General features: G+C 38.1%; 1 protein-coding gene across 1 annotated transcript; it reads right to left on the bottom strand.

Moving 5' to 3' along the window:
- Nucleotides 1-804: 804 nt before the first annotated feature.
- On the bottom strand, nt 805-15,436 carry mbtps2 (membrane-bound transcription factor peptidase, site 2). The gene is made up of 11 exons (XM_053342245.1): nt 15,201-15,436; nt 13,712-13,860; nt 13,325-13,463; nt 12,512-12,615; nt 10,706-10,833; nt 7,324-7,442; nt 6,380-6,560; nt 5,692-5,798; nt 4,137-4,335; nt 3,720-3,795; nt 805-2,285 (listed from the first exon to the last, which is right to left on the bottom strand). Exons 1-11 carry the CDS (start codon nt 15,273-15,275, stop codon nt 2,063-2,065), a joined length of 1,500 nt encoding a protein of 499 aa, XP_053198220.1. The 5' UTR covers nt 15,276-15,436; the 3' UTR covers nt 805-2,062.
- Between the last annotated feature and the right edge of the window lie 5,729 nt (nt 15,437-21,165).

Genomic DNA, 21,165 nt, shown 5'->3' with positions numbered 1-21,165 from the left:
GTTGGATTAAATAACTGAATTAGGAAGTTTTCATTCCAAGCCATTTTGTATTGACTTCTGATCTGTATTAAACTGTACAATTGCTTCTCATACCACTAACATATTAGCTAATCATTGATAAAGTACATATTATAATCACTCTATTGTGTACACTAATTCATCTTAATCATAATTTACATGCACTTTGCTACTTTTTTCGCTTTTTTGTTGCATATTAAACTACATTTTTGCTCTGATGAATGAACCATGACAATAAAGCTGAATGTAATCCAATATTTATAGGAAACTTTCCTCACAGAGTGTTGCCTTTAGTTACCACAATCTCAGACTGTCAACATGACCTACTGACCATTTGAATACAAAGTTGCCTAATAAAGTCCAAAAAACAACTGGAACTCTAGAGTAAAAGGCGTGCATGTGTCGAAAGTTTGGACACACTTTCTCATTCTAGGAAACGGGAAAGTGATTTTTTTTTGGTATTTGTCAATAGTGATCTCTTCATTTTAGTGACCCATTCAGGGTGAACACTGCCCAATGGATTCTTGGATAAACGCCAATCTACCGTGACCACAGGCAGAACAGCAGATACAAACATGAATCAATAGATGGAAAACTGACCTTTTATTTCCTACAATATGCATATTAATGTTTTAACACCACACAACAGCACTAACATGCAGCATCCTCTACATATTCTCATCTACACTCACAGCATCTTTTAAACTCTCACATTTGACCAACAGATCCATCCTGATCCATAGTCCAATGGATAAAAACAAAACAAAAAAAAAAAACACAGGAAACTTATTAAACTGCTTGAAAGCACTTAAATAAAATCAGTCTTTTATTCAGTTATTTATCCAAGTTTGACAAATCAAATTTTACAACATGAGCACCGAGAAAGTACATTTCTCACTATAATGCCCGAGGAAGAGAAAGACACTTTGAACTTGAACAAACCTGTTTCTAATTTGGCTGCCAACATTTTAAACAGTTGAAATGAATAGGTGTCTATAGAGCTGGGTATTGATTTCTTTTTAAATTGCTGTACCACTACCAATACCAGAAACTAATACCAATAGCATACATCATTTTATATATTTTTTTTCATAATTCATTCGTTACCCATCATGTGAATGGTAGAATTCAGTTGAGTATAAATCTGCCACTCCTCCCCATCCCAATGATTTTTACACAAAGACATTATGGCAGTGTTCAAATTGTTGAAATATTTATTAAATAACTGTACAATGAAGCGTTATCATCACAGACTCTATGGGTTGTAGCTTCGATGTTAGTGGGTCAATCACGTCTCTAGATCTGGAGTACAAAAAGGATCGAATGCAGGTTGGAGAAGTTTCGATACTACTTGACACGAGGGTTAATTCAGTCTTCAGTATTGATACCCAGCCCTAGGAGTCTGTTTGACAAACTAATTCATATATTTACTTTTGAGGAGGCAGCTGTCACATGAATATTAGGTAGTAATGTTTTGGGTTGGTTTTTTTTTCCAACAGTGATATGGAGAAGATGATCGAGGTATTGCCATGCATTCAAAAATAAAAATAAAAGCTTTTTAAAGTCCCTTCCCCCATTCCCACAGATGCTTCCGATAATCCTCTCGAGTTATGAATAATTTCTCTGCGTCACAATGAAGCCAGACAATATGGCGTCTTGGAAGTTTTTCCTCAAACTTTAAACACATTTTACCATTCGAATTTGGAAAGATTGTGCAGTCTTTGTAAACAGTCACATGTGACAGTGCTTATAATAGCAAGTGCATTTTTATTGGTATATATGTGCTTTTGTGTATATGGCGGAATTAAGAAGAAAGAAGTCAGTTGTTTATTGTTTTTCCTTGTGGTCCAGAAATGGCTTTAAAACAGATTAATGTTCTGCTCAACTGTCCCCAGAAATTGGGCAGCACTGTTGGGAAATGCAGTCAGCTCCCAGTATGTTCACAGTTTCATGGTCCACACGTCTCAAACACATCCTGCGAGAACAACTCTGAGTCCACATGGGGGGTTTTTTTCCATCCGTTTACTTTAGCTAACCGCTGTGGCTACCGCGCCGTGACCATCCACAGGCCCAGTGCCACGTTGACTGCCAGCAAGGCGCTGCCCGCCAGCAGCAGGAAGAAACCAATCAGCTCACGCTTTTGGCGGTCCGTTACCACAGTAACCAGCGTGGCCTCCAGCAAGGCGTTGAGCATCCATTGACCGTCGAGAGCAAAGCACGGTACGGAGTTGACTACCGCTAAAGCACCGGAGAGAGAAACCACATATCTGAGAGACAGCAGGGCTTAGGACAATAAGGATAGATTATTCATCATTCACACACACACACACACACACACATTTTAGAAGTTTGGCCTCCTTCTGACCCTCAAATAAATGTTGCTGAGTCACAGGAGGCAACTAGCAATATCTTAAAAGAAAATGACTATTAAATTAGAATTGATTTGATACGTTTTTGCCAAGTAGTAAAAATAACAAAAGCAAACAATGAAAAACAATATGAAATAGCAGCTCATTTAGAGCTATGAAGTCCCACACACTCTTTAAGATAGACAATGACTTTGGTTATGAATTGAGAGATTGTGTACAACTAAATATCACTGTGCAGCAGATGGAGGAGTGGCTGCTCCTCACCCATCAATCAACAGATTTCAATAAAAAGAGCCAGCATGAAGTGCTGCAGAAAATCAAATACCAGGCAAACATGGAACATTGTGATGCTTGCACACCGATTACAAAGTCAGCTCTTAAGTGCGCTGACTGTCATGACATCATCAGTGAACTAAGAGATAAAGATTTTGCTCATCAGAGCGTTCATGTAGGGAATTGTAACTAAATCAATTGTACCTTAATGTGCCATATAACTCAAAAACAACCTCCCATAAAACTTGTTGTACTTGTTGCATGTTGTAATCCTTTAAAGCCTTCATGTATTTACACCACAGACTCTAGCTGCAGTGCTGCATATTCTCTCTCAATAATATGTTGTCTCTCATTATAATTGCTAACTATGCTGATATACACAGAGTGTACTTGACATAATGCATCCCTTTGTTTTGCTATATTACACCCTTTGCTACTGACATGTACCTCAGTGTGGTATTTTTTAGTACATATTGTTGTAACATGTTTAAACTGACCTCATCACCTTAACCACCATCACTAGTAACCTAAATATAACCCTTACACTGAGCTCCAGTCAATGCATGTGCCTTGCTATGTTGATAAATAAGAATAGGTGCCAACATATCTAAACAGTGACTGGAACTGACAGAAAAATGGTTCAAAATGTGTATTAAGTGCTGCAGAATGGCTGCAATCAGAAATGTCCACAGCTAGTAATTAAGGGTTACATTCAGCCATTCAGGCTCTGATGAGCCATCATCAGACTTGTGAAGTGCATCCGGCTTCTTGACTGAAACAAAATGATAAGATGGGAAACAGGAGTCTGACATTCAGAAATAGCAGAGCTTAGAAAGTGTTCAAAGACCCTTCAGAATCACCTATTCAACAAATGTGTGAAATCTTTTATATCCATTTTGAACTGAACTGCATTCAGAAGATATTATCCTTTTCTCCCTTAAAATGTAACGTTGAGTGACTTTGATGAAGATGAAGAGTGGCGTTCCCTTTTTGAAAGCCACCTCTCCTCATCATCCATCATCACAACTGAGGCTGAATCCTTTAAACATGAAAGGATACTTGCAGAAGGTCTCCAAGAAGACGGGCAGATCCAGGTGAAGGAAACCAAAGCGGGGGACAAAGTTTGTGATACTCACTGGGAAAGACAAAACACAAGAGGCCTTTACCGCACACCGTTTTAATCCACTCAACACTTCATGTAACTGTCAGCAAACAACACAATAAGCCTCTTCCTGCTCACTCACTGTTTATCATTTAAAAATTGGGTGTCAGCTCAACACTCAAGACTGTAAACAGCAATTATGTGAATATAACAGATGTAAATGCTCATGCCTCCTTCAAGCGTGGGACTTTTAGAAGAAGTTGCAACTTTGCCCATTTTATTTCACAGTTCATTTTGATTTATTGTTAAACTGATTGTACATTTTCAACACAGCAGTGCAGTTCAATAATCTGTTACCATATATTTACACTTACCAGAATACTGCAGGTGCGGCGGATACCCCACAAACAGCATGTGTGTGTTCGGGGGGTGTGTGACACGGATGAAGCGAGTCTGGTTCTCCAGAGAGGGAGTGACACAAACGCTGGCGGTGTTGGAGTGTGCGGCGCACTCGCTGTCGGTGTGACACGCTCGAGTCCCCGTCACCATCTTACGCACCGGCATACAGGCGTACTGCAGCCACAGGGTTACACAAAGAATTTAAATGTAACAAATCAGTTCAGCAGGAGATTAAATAGTAAATTTATGTCTAGATTTTCTTTTCACTTATTAAAGTATTAAGTTTGATAACCATGTCAACTTCAAACAGCATATTTCTGTGGTCTGATCATGTTTTTTTTCCAACTGAGAATTTTTAGAAATCAGGTTATTTTTATCTCCCAAGAACTTAGAAACAGTGATTCATGCATTCATTTCATCCCAGTTAGATTACTGTATTGCACTCCTCTCAAGCTTCACACAACAGAAACCTAAATAAACTTCAGTTGTTTCAAAATGTTGCTGCGAGACTCGTAACCACGGTCCAACAGAAAGAAACACATCACTGCGGTTTTAAAATCACATCGTTGGCCCCCAGTCTGTTTTAAAAGTGGATTTTAAAACTTTAATGATCGCTTTTAAAGGCTCGTAGGTGGTTAGCTCCATAATATATAGTTGACCTGACCTCCCACGAGCCTGGATGCAACCTGAGATCCTGTGGTAGTTCATTCCTGGCCGCGCCTTTTCAGTTCGAGCCTCTCATTCTTGGAAGGACTTGCCGGAAAAGCTCAGGGAAGCTAACCCACTATTTTAGACTTCCTTTTTTTGTCCTGGTATCTTTCATTGTATTTTATTATTGTCTTGTTTTGAAAAGTACTATATAAATAAAGCTATTATAATTGTATCATTAATATCATTATTCAACTTTTCCTGCTTCAGGCTTTCTTGTTTTTTTTTTGTTTTTTTGTACTTAATGTCTCCTATCTTGTTTTCTTTTTTACATATCTACATTCATGATAGTCCATTTTTTTTATGTCGCACTAAATCTCACTTATTATCGTGTTCCTTTATGACTGGTTATCATCTTTGTCATTGCCTGTCTTTTTCAATGACCCTGACCTGATTTAAAGCACATTCGCAACACTGCAACAGTAAATGTGGAATTTTTGGCAGCCAACATACAGGAAAGCATAAATCAATCAGTCAAGTAATGGAAGGTCATTTGTTTTACTTTATTCTACATTGTATAGGGGAAAGTTGAATTTGTCTTCGTAAATGTTCTTTTCTGTGAATTATGAAAATGACTAAGACAGCACTCCAAATTGGCTTTTTATTGGCAGCACTTTTCTGTGCATTAAATTCATGTAGTTGCAAACAAAGTGGAACAAAATGGGAATAAAAAGAACCACACTTGAATAAAGGAAGTAATATAAATATGCTTTTGTCTAAATGTGTTGGAAACTTGCTCATATGATAAATGAGTCACAAAAAAGCCCCAGTCTGTGTGTGTGTGTGTGTGTGTGCGTGTGTGTGTGTATCTGTGTGTGTCACCTCTCTCTCTCTGTTGTTCCTGCTTTGCGGCTTGACGTAAGAGAAGCAGAGGTCTGTCAGGCTGTTGTTGCTGCAGCAGTCCATCGTTCCATCCAATCGCTTGAAAGCTACACAAAGAGAGAGAGAGACAAAAAAGAAGATAGATGGAGAGGAGAGAGAAGCGGATTGATTAGATTTGCGTCAGACTGGAGAACAAAACTCACACAGGAAAAGATAAATGTCACTGATGATTTCTTTTTTTTTACTCACAGAAGGTAAATACACTCACAGAAGATGATTAGAGAAGAACAGATAATCTCACACTTTATTACATTACTGAGATTATTCTGCCGACTTTTGATATGAACTCAAGAATCACAGGAACTTACAAGAACTCACACAGACTGACTTAGCTGATTATATACTGTTAATATGCAGAGAAAGTGTACTGCAAGATTTTCTTAAAAGTGAGTGGAATGACAAAATAACCCTATTTAACATTATTTTTGCATTTTAATTCAAAAATCATTATTATATATTAAAATAATAATAAAGATGGAAATAATACATTGGCTAATTGTCCCTTTACTCCTTTTATTTGTAAACTCCTGAACCAATATATATCTATTTGAACTTTGACATAGTCTATACTGTATATACACTACAGACTCCTGTATCTATCTATGTCTTGTACAAACAGTACACCCACCTCGCCCATGAGCCCAGCTGGGCTGTAAGCTGGCAGTGGGGACACAGTATCCAGTTTGTGGGGTGTGGGAGAGGTGAAACAGGCAGCTGCTCCATTCCTCCACTCCTCTGACTGGACAGTCCTCCAGGGCCGTCACTATGTCCCCGACTGATAGGCCCCTGGGACCGTCAGCAGCAGAGCCCTGGTTCGACCCACACGCACATGTCAAAATGTTAAAAAAGCCCTTTGCCAACTGCTGCCAAAGAGTCCTTGAGCAACAGGCTTGATGAAGATTTAAATACACATTAATGACTTCTAAACCTAGCCCAGATCTAGGCTAGAAAATACACACATTTATTACTGCAACAGTGGGGGAAAAACATGAGAAAATAGTGAAGCAGACAAGAGGTACGCAATACTCACACCGGAGCTGAAAATTACATTTTGATATCAAAAAATATGCAACGCATTAAAGGATGATTCCGGTGATTTTCCATGTTTTCTTATTGTCAACAAATCTTGTGTGCAGAGCCAAACCAACAACAAGTACAGAGTCAAGATGTTGTGATATGTAGCACAAGAAGCTAGTGAAGCTCTATAAACAGAACAACATTCCCTCACATGCTCAGTGCTGCCTGCCTTTTAAGGAAATATTGTTCAGGGAGTGAAAATGTGATCGATGTTATTCATCTTTGGACCAGTTACTAAACAAACTAACATACCCAAAAATCTTTGCAGTGAAGGAACATGTTTTTAGTTGTTTTTGGCACAGAGGAATAAGATATAGATACGCACACAAAACTAAGTACATTTAGTAGATCTAGTCACTGTTGGTGGCTTTGCACATGAGATTTGTTGACAATGAGAGAAATATAGAAAATCTGCAGTATAATCCTTTAAGTATGGACCTCCAAAATGACTAGAGAGTACAGTAGTAAAATCAAAGGTTGACCCACTATACTGACCTGCACAACTTCAGTGACCAGCGCCCCGGCACCGGTGGAGTACATTGGAAACAAAAAGAGAGGCAACAGGAAGAGGATAGCTAATGCTGCCACACACAGGACAAAGTTGTGCCACACTCCTGTAGAGAGAAAATAAAAAAACTGTCTTTAAAATGTTCACATTTTTCATTTAGTTAATTCAATTGTTTGTTTGACATTTCTAACTTGTCTTCTATTTCTACTTTAAACAGTGAAATAATTACGGTAAAGTTACTACTCCAAAAGCAAAACAGTCCATGTGCTCTGTTGTAACAACTGGTTTTTATGTTCTCCACATATCTGGACTGTAGGATGTCGTGGAAAAAACAGCAACCACTGCTCACTAAAAATAACTGTATATACCATCTCAATTATACAAGATGACACAGTCACTCTCCCAAAACCATGAGGGGAAGTTCATATCGCCTGCTGAAGTCAAGGCAACACTTTTAGTTCTAGTGTGTAATTTTTTTAGTCTAAAAAAACAGGCGCTGCTGGTCACAACATCTAAATTATAGTGAAATAACTCACTGAATGATTTTAAGGGGACATATTCTACTATTCTTTTCCTTATTTTCAGCTATTTATAACATGTTACAATGTCAGATGTTCATGTTAAATGTGGTCAACGTGTCAAATAATGAAGGTAAATGTATGTAGAATTAATTCCTGTGAGCACAAATCAGCTGCTACACACTGCTCTGAAGGTTTGGTTTACACGCTTTTTTTCTACTTTCAGCCCGAGGTGATGTCAGCATGTGACGGATTCTTTATATGGTCATTAAAACCACACACAGCGCACCAGTTCACTGCTCTACTCTGCCAACATCATGACATTTTTCCATTAGTCTGGGTCACACCGAGCCATGACTCCATTACACAGCAGAGATATGCTGGTTATCTGCAACTCTTCATCAAGCATCAACATCTGTTTGTACTAGAACAAAAAGTCCCAAATATCTCCGTAAGTTGCTGCTTCGACGGTTTTTCTGTGGTTTTCACAATAACAGTCTCCTGTTATTTAGTCATTTAAAAAGCTTTGAATATGAAACAGTAAAGTACAGTAGAACTCTTTGCATCACACAACTCTGATAAGGCTTCCCGTCAGCAGTCTTCTGAAAAGCTGGCCAATCAGAACAGAGTGGGCTCAGCAGGACGGGGGGGCCTTAAAGAGACACAAGCTAAGATTGCCTGTTAAGAGATGGAGGCTGAAGTGAGAGGCTGCATAAAGAGCCACTGTAATATAAATAAGGAGCTTTTTGAACTATGAATCATGCAAAACTACTCTCATGGAGCTCTGGAATAATTATGGAGCATCATAGGTCCCCTTTGAAGGAATTTTAATTTTAGCCCTATAGGCAACATAAAGCTGAAAAGGTCATATATCTGTGTGATATTTACTTTATAAAGTAAACAAACTATTAAAGTTGCGTCACCCATCTCTACAGGAAGAAATAATAAACATGTTATGTGAGAGAAGCCCCCTGCTTATGGAGCGATCTCCGCTGTGGAGAGAGGAGGACAGAGACAGAGACTGATAAATAAACACAGCATGCTGTTATGTCACCGCTCCCCCATGGGAACAGCATCTCTGTCTGTCTCTGCCTCTCTCAGTCCATCCCTCCCTCCCTCTCTCTCCCTCTCTCTCTCTGTCTCGTTTGTCATATGACTAGATAGGATGTCTCAGTTTTATGCCTGCAGTCACCATCTGAGTTATTTTCTTGTCACATTAAGGAGAGGTAAAGCCTGGAGGAAACAGCCTCTAACTAAAGATACGGATGCTTTTCATAGCAGCTCTTCACTGCCCTCTAAAGGCTTCTAACTGCCGGGGGGGGGGGGGGGGATTTGTGTGTAGGATTTAATAACATCTAGCAGTAAGGCTGCAGATTGAAACAAACTCCCATTCAAAGAGTGTAGAAGAAGCTACGGCCTATGTTGATATGAAGGACTCATCCTAGGTTAAAGAAAACACAACGGCTCTTATTCTCAGATATACTAAATAAAACATACTTATGAATTATATATTCCATTTCTCCTGAGTTGTGTTCTACTAGATGACACTAAATCTAACATGCACCACCTTTAAAGTACCTCAAAAATGCATGTTTTTGCTAATTGTTACTTCAATTTGAAGATGTTTTAGTTTCACTGTGCAGATGTGATGTATGTGCAGAGATTGACACTAGAAGGCTGTTTTCATATCCATCTACTGAAAGTGGAAAGTTTCTCTGGGATCATTGAACATCTGAGTTTAAGGCACGGGCCTACGAGCATGATACGTGACGTCACAATTCATTTAAACCAATTGTGGCACAATATTGAACTCACATAAGTGTGACGCGGAAACTTGAAGCCTCCAGTGGAAAATACACAGAGGATGAGTGAAGTTGGAGACAGCTTGTGCCCAGCAGTTTAACTTTTGAAATTAATAATATTTACATATTTAAAGATTACGGATTTTTTTTTAATGAGGTAGAAATAGCAGATTTAAGAATTTCAACAGCATAATTAACTTTTGTTGTGGAAAAACATTTTAGACAAATGATTATTCAAAGTAGAGTGTTTTATATACATTTTTAAAAATGACTGGAGGGGATCATTAAATGTTTTGCTCAGACTTTTCGACAGCTGACTGGCATGCCAACATCTTCACAAATTCCCCTGCTTTCAGTGTGCTGACAATTAACTAAATATATGTTTACAATATGCACAATATATAATGAACAAACTGTTTACCCTTAAAGGTAAGACATTCACTTTCCACAGTGTATTTTTTGCCCCTTAATCTGATTTTTCAGATTGTACCCTAATTAAACCTTCAAGTTTTTCATTCATTTCTTTTCCACTTCTAGAGACTATCACAAAAACACAGCACAGGTATTTTTACCAAATTGATGAGCTTTTACAATACTGGTCCTCATGGGTTTTTATATGATGTGGACATTTTTTTCTGCTGCTTGGTCAATCTGCCTATTTGAAAGCGTTTTTTTTAATCCGACATTGCAGCAATTTGCTTTTACAGACCGCACTGGAAGTAATCAACCATTAACTGGCTCCCGTCGACTACCTACTTTGTCCTCTAGGGGACATCAGTCACATTCATGCGTGACTAACCGCCATCTCAACCATTCAATTAATTAAAATCGAATTTTCTTAATTGCAGACTGAAATGATTTGATGTGAAGCAGCTGTCTGGTGCTCAGAAATAGAAGACTTTGGAGTGACCTTCACTGGCAAAACAGAAATGAGCATTTAACAAAATGCTCATAATAATTGTGATTAATAGCTGTGATCACATTAGCTGGAAAAGTAATCAGGATTATCATCTCTGCTACTATAAGGAAGTCTGGATGGAAACTCTTACCAGCACAGAAGATACGGAGTTGCTGAGTGGGTGATATAAGGTTGAGATGTGTGGTGAAGAGGTCCACAAACGCACCGGGATACACCACAAACATGAACATACCGAAGCCATTAACACGCACCTGCTCCCTGAGGGGACATTAAAAATATATTAGATGCTGTAAAAGGAACCACAACAACGAATTAATCCCACAATTCACTGTGATTAATCGCCTTTTTATTTTTAATATTTTAACTTGTAATAATGATATTAAAATGTAAAGGCACAGCATTAATGTACAATCAACAACAAATAAGTGCATTTAAATTCAAATACTATTGTTTAGTAGCATCCTTTTAACTTGTAAGGCAGATTGCTTACAGTATATGTACTAACAGAACTCATAACAAAACCCAAGCCTGTATGTTATAATGTCACATGAAATTCAAATCTAGCAAGACCATTAAAAGCAGCTTAGAGGGCAATCATTTCTTACGGCACTAACATGAATGATAATTAACAACAATAAATGTGTCCTGTGTTCAAGTGCCAGTTAAATTCAAAGTTTAATAGTCCTTGAAAATATGAAAAAAAACAAGAAAAGATTGAGATTCATACACGAAAGACACAAAGAGTCGAGTGTTATTTAACCCCCTTCCTGAAAAGCAATCATTGGTTAGTACCAGTTTATGACTCAAGTCTCAATCTACTCTCTAGCTTTAAAACTAAACCATCTACAGCCTCTGAAAGACAGTAATGTGTCATTTTTAACAAGTATTTCAAATTAATTAAAAAAACAAACAAAAATATAAGTTAATCTTGACAGCACTATTATTTACACATCTGGAATAACACTTGAGTGTGTGGCTAATGAGCCTTGTTCTCTGTTTAAATAAAGCAAATGACAAATCAGTGTTAGTTCAGTTTTTAGCATAATTATAATTGACTGTTTTCAATCAATCAATTAATTAATTACTTTATTTATTCCCAAAGGAGCAATCAGTTGTGCAGCAGCATAACTCAGGATAATAACACAAAGCATATTAACACACACACAAAATATCAGAGTGCAAAAGAAAGCAGAGTACACACATGAAAACCCTTTAAAACAAACAGTTTTAGTATAAATATATAAATAATAAAGGATGTGGGCCCCTGAGTTGCTCTGTGAGATGGCCGAGGGGATGAAAGAGTTTTTGTATCTGTTAGTTTCTGCTAATGGGATCTGAATCTCTGGACGTACATGTAGAGGATGGGAGCTGTCACCTGAATGGACTAATTACCTGTCTATATTATAAAAACAGCTCAGAGTAAGCTGTCACCGCACAGGATATAATAATAAATCATAATGAAAAGCTGCTCGTTAAGAAACTGTGATAAAACTATGAAAAAACGTTCTTTTTCTATTTCCCAGACTCCACTGTGACGTTTGTCTGAGTAGAAAAACAATAAAAACATCAACTACAGTGTTTGTGTTTGTGCTACATTTTAGCAATATTAGCTGCAGTTGTTATGCACTAGTAGTGGTATTTTAGCTAATCTGTTTTAATTAATTAGACTGTTTTGAAAAATAACTTCAGGACAAAACACACAGAGACATGAGGGATGATGAGCTTTAGAGTCGTTCCCTGCTGTTGCTACTCCCGATAGTCAACTAAAAAGGTCACAAAATAGCTAACAGCCTTTAATCTCCCTCTTTATTTACATGCACTCACATTAGTCACCTCTGTCCTTTTTTCTGTCTTAATGGACTGTAGAGGCACTTCATCCTGCTCGTTGACAAGGTAACATATTGTGTTTTGACATGTGTGTGTTTTGTTTTTTTACCTCAATGCTGCCACAGCGTGGCCCAGCTCATGTATAACTCCACTGAGCAGCAGGGCAGTGAAGAAGTACGCCAGCTGACTGGTTGGCAGATTGACACCTGGGATCTAAAGAGGAGAAACAAGAAACTATGTTGATGCAGAAAAATAACAAACATCCTTAATCACCTTCATTCTCAGGAAGAAATTTTTGCTCATTTCAGAGATTTTATACTTTCATGATATGATTTGGTAATTTATCTGCCCTGCAGATTTGGCAAATATACGCTCATTTGCATGACTAAGCTGTATTTAATTCTTCCATTCCACTCCTTTTTGTCTCCTCTTCCATATTAATTGTTTCATGTTTTGCTGAAGCTGTGGTTTCTGTGTGGTTTTCCTTCACTGATGGCTGTGTGGTGCACTTTCTGGCGCTCCAGGCTGAATACTCAAGTTATAAATGGCCCCCTAATAGCTCCCCATGAATCACCTGCAGTGGTCCACTGGGGATAGAGCTCACATTAATGCACGGCTATTTGACACCTCAATGAATAAAAAGTGAACAGGGGGAAAATGCTAAATAAGAGCCCTCCTCATAACCCTCATTTGGATTTAACTGGCTTTGTGTGAACTTCCAAGGGCATTTCTGCTGTGAGTTGCTGTTAATCTCTGACCCTACACACTGAAAACTATGGCAAAATGTTCATAATTCCATTTTAAGTGAATATCTGATCTGTCTTTATGCAAACTCATCCTGCACCTGTTTAATGCATCTAAATTTCCTCTTCTGTGAATCACATGTAAAAGCTCATAAATGCAGGTAACTGTGTGTACATACCACCACCTGCAGGGTCTGCTGACCACCCATCCGAGGGTTGTCTGTGGTCATCTGAGCCAGCGTCTGCTGCAGCGTCTTCACCAGCAGCACCACTGACCCCAGCATGGCAACTATCCCAAACACCAGACCGCTGCTGAACCTGGGAAAGATAGTATTGAAGCAAAATTGAAGCTTGGACACAAATGGAGAAAGGACCCACAGAAACCCACAACTTAAAAGATATAAAAGCTTTTTTCACAAAACTCTACTCTAAAAGATGATCAAATAGTCATAAAGTATTAAAGGAAGACTGGCCCACTTGTTTTGAATTTATATTTGACTAAGTACCATTTGAAATGTTTTCCATACTGGGCACTCATTCCTAAATGATAATATTTTGATACTCACCACAGGTAGAGGGCTCGGGGGTTGATGCGTGCGCAGTATGCAAACAGCCGGTTGAACATGGTGGTCTGCCATCTCACGTGGAAAGGAGACAGCATGAGACCCCGACTCGCCAGCCATGACTCGTAGCTGATCCGGTGTGTCGCCGACGACTGCAGGAGTCAATAGAAAAGAGGGAAAGGTTATGGAAAAGGGTGATGTCCAACTCAGCAGAAAACAACATTATTAAAGAGTTTTAAATGCCTGAAAATCTATTTTTACAATTAACACATATTTCTTTATTAGAGCTGCAAAGATTAATCTATTAATCAATTAGTCAACTGACAGAAAATTTATTGGCAACGATTTAGATAACTGATTAATCGATTTAGTCATTTCTGAATCTGAAGCAAATAAGCCAAGAAGTTTGGGCTTCTTAAATGTGAAGGTGTTATGCTTTTCTTTGTCATACATGATAGTAAACTGAATATCTTTGGGTTTAAGCCTGTTCTTCAGACAAAATAAGCCATTTAAAGGCTTGCAATTAACTCTCTAAATTAATTTAGTAATTTGTTCCCAACTAAGTTCCCAACCTAGAGGTCGGGCCCCTCCAAAGGGTCATCAGATACATTTGAGGGGTCATGAGATGATTAATGAAAGAGGAAACATGAAAAACAAAGTTCTGATACACACATTTTCAGTTTTAGCACTTTCTACACTATATTGAATCATTTGAATAGTTTAGAGAGAAAAAACACTATTGTGTGGAGCTGTTAACAACTCATAGACATCTGAAATGTGACCCCCACTACACGCTGATTTCAACAATGTGTTTAAAAGCTTGTGTTATTACCCATTGAGTCAAATCTTCACCTGAAAACTCATTAACACACACTGTTCACAGTCAAATTTTACCTCTTTTTGTTTCACTTTTGAGAGCTGTAAAAACACCCTACACCAATTTCTTTTACCCAGACTTTTCCTTTCATTTTTGTGACCCATAGTGGAAATAAAAGGCATCATTTTTTTATATTTGGTGGAACTGATTTTTGAAAATGTTTGTGAAAAAAAAACATTTCAAAAAGGTTATTATATTCATCATATTCTATAACATGTGCTCCTGTATCACAAAGAAGTGATAGTGATAGTGAAAGCTTCATTAAGGATGAAACAAACATTTATTAATAAGACTGACAGAATATGAACAGGCTATCAAATAAATTCAGAGGTAGAAAGTACAATATTTCGCTCTACAATTTAATGGAGTGGAAAAATAAAGTAGAAGAAATACTCAAGTTCAGTACAAATACCTCAGAATAGTACCTGAGTTGCTTAAATGATGGTTTTTTATCAAGGTGATAAATAAAAACCTGTTACACCCCTTCAATGACAACATAGCACGTCCTGTTGCATCCACTACGTTAGCTAGCTCATCTACAAATGGCCTTTTCTTTCACGTAGGGTTTGCTTACAGGCTTATTTAAGACCAAAAACAATGAGCATGAGTATTCACCCTCAGCAGTGTGTCGGCGAGATAGACTGCACACCAGACTGCCACCACACACACCAGCAGAGGCACAGGGATCATGGTGCATCAACAATCCCTCAGCGGACACAATGAACCAAAGTGCGCCGTCAACATCGCTCCGTCTGTCCGCTGTGAGGTGATAACATGCAGGCTTTGTTGACAGAAATGCTGTGAATGGATGATGATGGGAAGAAGAAGCCGTCACTGCTTCCCTAAACACACTTCCCGGTTGCTCTTCTTCTACTAGATAAAAAATAAAGGCGCATTACCGCCACCTGTTGGACTGGAGTGTAAAGCAACAGCAACAACAACAATATCAGCAGCAATACAAGATTATATTCTCTTTACTAAACGTGTTTGCTTCAAGGTCCCCTATACTTATTCATTAAGACATCTAAAAATGATCTGCTTCAAACAATAATATGTGTTCAATTCAATGCCTTCATTGTGTCTCCTGTGGCTAATACACATAAAACAGCAACAGGCAATAAACAGAAATCAATATACAATGAGACACATAAAAGACACTGTGTTTAAAAAGAAATCTCTCTCTCTATAGCCTATATATATATATACACATAAATGGCAGTAATAAATAAATATGAGGTAGTAATGAATACAGAATAAATAAAATAAGAGCAGTAGTTCAGACTTAATTGCACATGTCTGCACATCAGGCAGTTGATGAGTTTCTAATTTAAACAATTAACAATTAAAACTGTTAAGGAGTCTGGAAGTGTGAGATTTCATGGACCTGTATCGCCTTCCAGAGGGCAGCAATGTGAAGTGTGAGTGTCCCAGGTGGGAAGAGTCCTTCATGATATTTGTGGTCCAACAGCTTTTGTATAGATCCTTAAGTGCTGGTAATTGAGTACCAATGATGTTTTGGGCTGCTTGACAACCCTCCAGAGAGCTTTCCTATCAGAAGGAAACAAGCAGTTTTTGGGTCAGTTTAAATTTTTTGTTCTGAGAAAGCATTTTAACATGGTATAATTATCACATTAAAATGCTTATAATCAATCTTCTTCTCCCACATTAAAAAAAAACAAGAATCCAGTTTAAACTGCTGTACACAAATTTCTAATACTTGCATTTTCAGTACATGTGCACCGGAGACTTCAAGTTTCCATGACACACTTAAGTGTAAGTTGAATATTGATGACGAGTATTGCCTTCCAAACTGGTTAGGGTTAGGGTTAGGGTTAGGGTTAATGTTCATAGGCCCACCCTTTAAAATTGGGTTTTCAGTGAGCATATAGAAAACTTTTTACCTTCAACATATGCATCCTGTTAATACACACACAATATGCGTATTGTTTAATTTTCATGTTTATTGTGTCTTTCAATGCTGATATCAGTTTCTCCTTTAGACGTGTTACGAATTGCAACAAGAGCATGATTCAGTTGAGTAATTACTTATTTTATAAAGTGTTTCATTAAGTCTTGTGTGCCTTAACCTTAGATGGGAAATAATTGCTTCATTTCTTTGGTTCCTGCCCAGATTCCTTCCAGTGCCAACATGTTTTTGTATGATGTTGAGATTTCTTTCATACTTTTTACAACTGACTTTTAATGATAGTTTTGACCTTAGTTTTGCATAATAGGACCTGCATACTAACAGACTGTGATGCCAGTGATTGTTTGGGTAGTACATCCACGCCCCCTTTTCCTTCCACACCTACACTGACAGGAAATCAAATGAATATCTTATCTGTATGAATTCCCGGATCTGATGCTTGTGAGTGCTGAAAAACTATCAGAAGCTATTAATCCATTATTTTGTTTGTTTTCTGCCATCCGTTTCTGGTGGCTCTTCTCCTACTGTTTATAACAGAGCCAGACGGAGCACCACTGCTGCCAAGTGTTCTGAAATCTACATACACTCAGAGAAAGCACTTTATTAGGAACACCAATTCAACAGCTCGGCCATAAAAAGCTGATATATTTACAATTTTTACTGGATTGCATTTGATTGCACAGGTGTTCTTAGTAAAGTGCTCAGTGAGTGTATGCCACATATTCACTCCTGCACAGTACTACCATAGCAATACCCACCTGACTTGCACTAATGTACAGTGTATTGTAGTACACTAATACCACAGAAGTGTTCATTTCAGCTATCACAGTTTGCACCTGGGTGCGTTCTCATTTTATAAAGATTAATTCAGTTCTGCACCAGTTTTATCTTACTAATCACACATTTTGTTGGCTTCAGTGCAAGTAAAAAAAAAAAGCCATTATTACTTCAAAGCTCATAAAATTATAATCAAGGTGGTAAATCTATCAAGCAAATTCAAAGTTCTCTTCCCCCTTCGTATTTGAATTTGTTATTATGTCTTCAGTGATGCATGTGATGTGATTTATAACTGTCAACATGTAAATGCCGATATTAAACCCAAGAAGGCAAAACAATGACTGTGTCCTTTTGAAGATAGAAATCACCCTGGTTGTGAGTTACAGTACATTCATTTGACAGGTGCATATCCGTCAACATGATTTAAAATAAGTTACTGTGTTTAGCTGTGAATATGTGCATCGGATCATTTTTTAAACATGCTTCAACCAGCAAGCTGTGTACAGTTTAACTGATCATGTCATCATGCCTTTAGATGGCTTTTGTTGTGATTTGGCACTATATAAAAAAAGATTGATTGATTGATGATCATGTTATTGTGTCCTATGCATTAAATAAATTGTATTGAACGATGTGTTTATATTGTGGTTAAGTGATGCACATTTACTACTTTTAATCCTGCTGCCATACTTCAATTTATGTAAAATAAAACAACAGCCAGACAACAGAATACTTTGGTTACTGGCAGTGCAATCATAATGACTTCCAAAGGGGAAAAACTTTAAAAAGAAAGAAAACTCCATATATTTGAAGCATGAGTTGACCTAAAGCATTTTCAGGCACCACCAGTCCTTAAAATGGAGCCCAGAATAATCGATCAGGATTACAGGGTTTGAAGAGATACGTTTGTTACGCTGCAGCAATATAAATGAAAGTGAGTGTCTGGATATTGGATTTCATCCTGGCAAAAGGCCAGGGAGGTAAAAGGACTCCAATAAATGTTGATGGCCCTGAGACAACAGGGAGACAAGGACCTAGTCTGAGTCATTTAGCCATAAATGTGACCATGGAAACATAAAACTGCTTGTGAATAAAGCCTTGTGTGTTGATGCAGGTTAATATCGCCACAATTCAGTATCTACAGAACCTCCAGCCTGTAAGCATATTAATGTTTTATTTAAGAAATGTGATGACTCACTTGACAAATTTCTAGAACCCACTTCTTTCTTTGTCTCTTCTTTGATCTGTTTCTTTATTTATTCACAGTATTGCTGTGGATGGTCAGTGCTAATGACAGAAATGTGAATTTATTGATTAATTCTGTGCAATAAACATGTTCATCGACAGCACCTAAAATGGAGACACTAAAACCTGACCTGTTTCCTCACAGTCAGTTAGGCAAATGTCCACGATGTAAGTGAAAAATGTCCAGCTATCAACTGAAGTGGTGTAACAACACGAGCAGCTTGCACAGACAAACAGGACAGATGCCTCCATGTACAGGTGGCCTCCAACCTCTCACTTCCTGCCAACTCAACAGCTGCCTGTGGCCAAGAGAGACGAAGTGTCAGACTGTGAAAACTATTATCTGACCTCTGATGAAAACATCACAGGGTTGATTCATCACTAATTCGATTATCCATTACTACCTTATTTAAAACCGTATTTATTATCTCAATCCTTGCCCCAAACCTACAGCCAATGCACACACACACCTGAGTCATCCCAACCTTAAGCTAAAGTCCTAAAAAGCTCTTTGAAGAAGTGCAATCAGGCTAAAATGGTCCTCATTGAGGTTATGAGTCTATCCTTGAAGCGCACTCTCACTAATACAAAATTACAACACAACACAACAAACCCACAAAGCAGAAAATATGAATAAATGCAACTTTTAGCTTCTTCATTGGTATTCTATACTCAATATTAGGAATATATTGAAAAACTCACTGTGCCTCATAGAAGAAGAAAGACAAAAATTACATGAATCAATATTAAAATATTATGTTGAATTAAATCAAAGAAAGCAATGGAAAAATAATTCAATAATAAAAATAATACTAGACATTTTCTTGTCCTGTTTGGCATTTGTTTTTAAAACTAGTTTTCAACACAGGGCCACAACATTTGGTTAAACTACACAAGCCGCCTTAAGCTCTTCATCTTTTCAGTACATATTTTGCTTTTGTGGTGCATATTACCAAATAAATTTGCATTTACTCAAATTACTGCACAATAAATGCCATACAGCAATAGTGTGAACAGAATGCCTCCCGGGGGTTTGGGGCCAGGAGGCAGTTACCCCTTTTCCATACTGGTACTCCATCCATGCCTATAAAGCCAAGAGCTATGAAAACGTCATCCACATCTGCATATCCTGAGGAAGTGTGCAAAGCAATCAGCCATATTATCTCATGCTAGAACACCCACAGACCTGTAGAGCAGCAACAGAGATGTGCAGTTTCAACACAGCACCAAACTTTACATGTTATTTAAGATTGTTCAGGTCATTTACCAAACTTCAACTACCCACAATAGAAAGTGCTTAGTAATGTTCAGGTACATCATGTTAAGTAATACAATGACCACATTCAGTGATGATGGTGTTTGTCTGTAATAGGGTTGCCCTCGCCAACAGGTAAGACCAGTGTATGTGTGGGTTGCATTTGCATAGTCTGAAATACATAACAAGCCTACAGTTTGAGTTGGTGTATTTTACTACCTGAGCACACAGTGGACTAGTAGATACAGAGGTGGATTCACTGTGGTTGGGTGCAATGAAGGTGGACAGCTAAAGAGTTGAGTAAAGTCCTGAAAGAAAGGTAGGTGGAATACACACACACGCACACACACACACACACACACACACACACACAGTCACACACACACACACACATATACATCAAGGTACTTCAAAAATATAGAAACATAGAAACAGATGAGATGATGAACAGATACATGGAAAGAAACACATACACATACACGCACACGCACACACACACACAGGCTTAAAACTCATTCTACGTTTTTAACGCTGGGTCGGGTTCCACTCAGGGAGTTTCGTGTCTCTCTGAGCCAATCAGGACGAGCGGAAACAGGTCAGGTAGCTGAAGAGGACCTCAGAGAGAGCAGAGCGCAGGCAGGGCAGAGCAGCCACACACGCCAGGAGGTAAGAGAGCAGACACACACACACACACATTCACAGACACACACGCACACACCTTTAACTCTGTGAGATCACAGTTCCCATCTGGGCTTGTGCTTCTGCATCTGCATATAAATGTAGATATACCAGCATAACTACTTCACTGAGTAAGAGTGTGTGTGTGTGTGTGTGTGTGTGTCTGAGCATGTTTAAATGAGTGTCAGAATAGAAATAGGGCAGTGCCATTTTAGTCACTGAAATTAGCAAAGGTTTTTTTTCAGGACTGAAGTGCCAGAGTTAGTAAAAGATGCAGCAAAAATGACTGTATGCTTTATATATATGCATGTGAACATGACAAACACTTATAAGTATCCTAAAATAAGAGATTCATGCTTAAATTCTCTTTTTTGAGTGAAGTTAGGTTTTGCTGTTAAATCATCATTACATTTAACTGTAATTAAAGCTCAAAACCTTAAAAAACATATTGAAATTAGGGAGATCCAAGTGCCCTGTGCTTCTGACTACAGTATGTTTTGATCTGTCCCTGTATGTCCATGTGTGCCTGAAAGTGCGTGTGTGTGTGTGTGTGTGTGTGTGCGGATAGAAAGCAGGTCCCTTCTGTGTATCACTCTTCTATTTATAGTGAGAACAAATCCCAGATATGAGAGGAATCCTTCTACCACTTAGAGGCAGAGAGAGAAAGAGAGAGGGTGGGGAGGAGAAGAAAATAGAAA

This window comes from Scomber japonicus, chromosome 21, assembly GCF_027409825.1.
Source record: "Scomber japonicus isolate fScoJap1 chromosome 21, fScoJap1.pri, whole genome shotgun sequence".
Taxonomy (NCBI): Eukaryota; Metazoa; Chordata; class Actinopteri; order Scombriformes; family Scombridae; genus Scomber; species Scomber japonicus.
The sequence above is the reverse complement of the archived record's forward strand: the minus strand, read 5'-3'. Positions and strand labels throughout refer to the sequence as shown.

What these genes read in the sequence shown, in the direction of transcription:
- mbtps2 (XM_053342245.1), bottom strand. Translation starts at nt 15,275, where the DNA reads ATGATCCCTGTGCCTCTGCTGGTGTGTGTGGTGGCAGTCTGGTGTGCA. An exon ending in TCGCCGACACACTGCTGAGG is followed by an intron (nt 13,861 to 15,200) that starts GTGAATACTCAT and finishes TGACTCCTGCAG; the next exon opens with TCGTCGGCGACACACCGGAT. An exon ending in GGAACAACAGAGAGAGAGAG is followed by an intron (nt 4,336 to 5,691) that starts GTGACACACACA and finishes CTGTGGCTGCAG; the next exon opens with TACGCCTGTATGCCGGTGCG.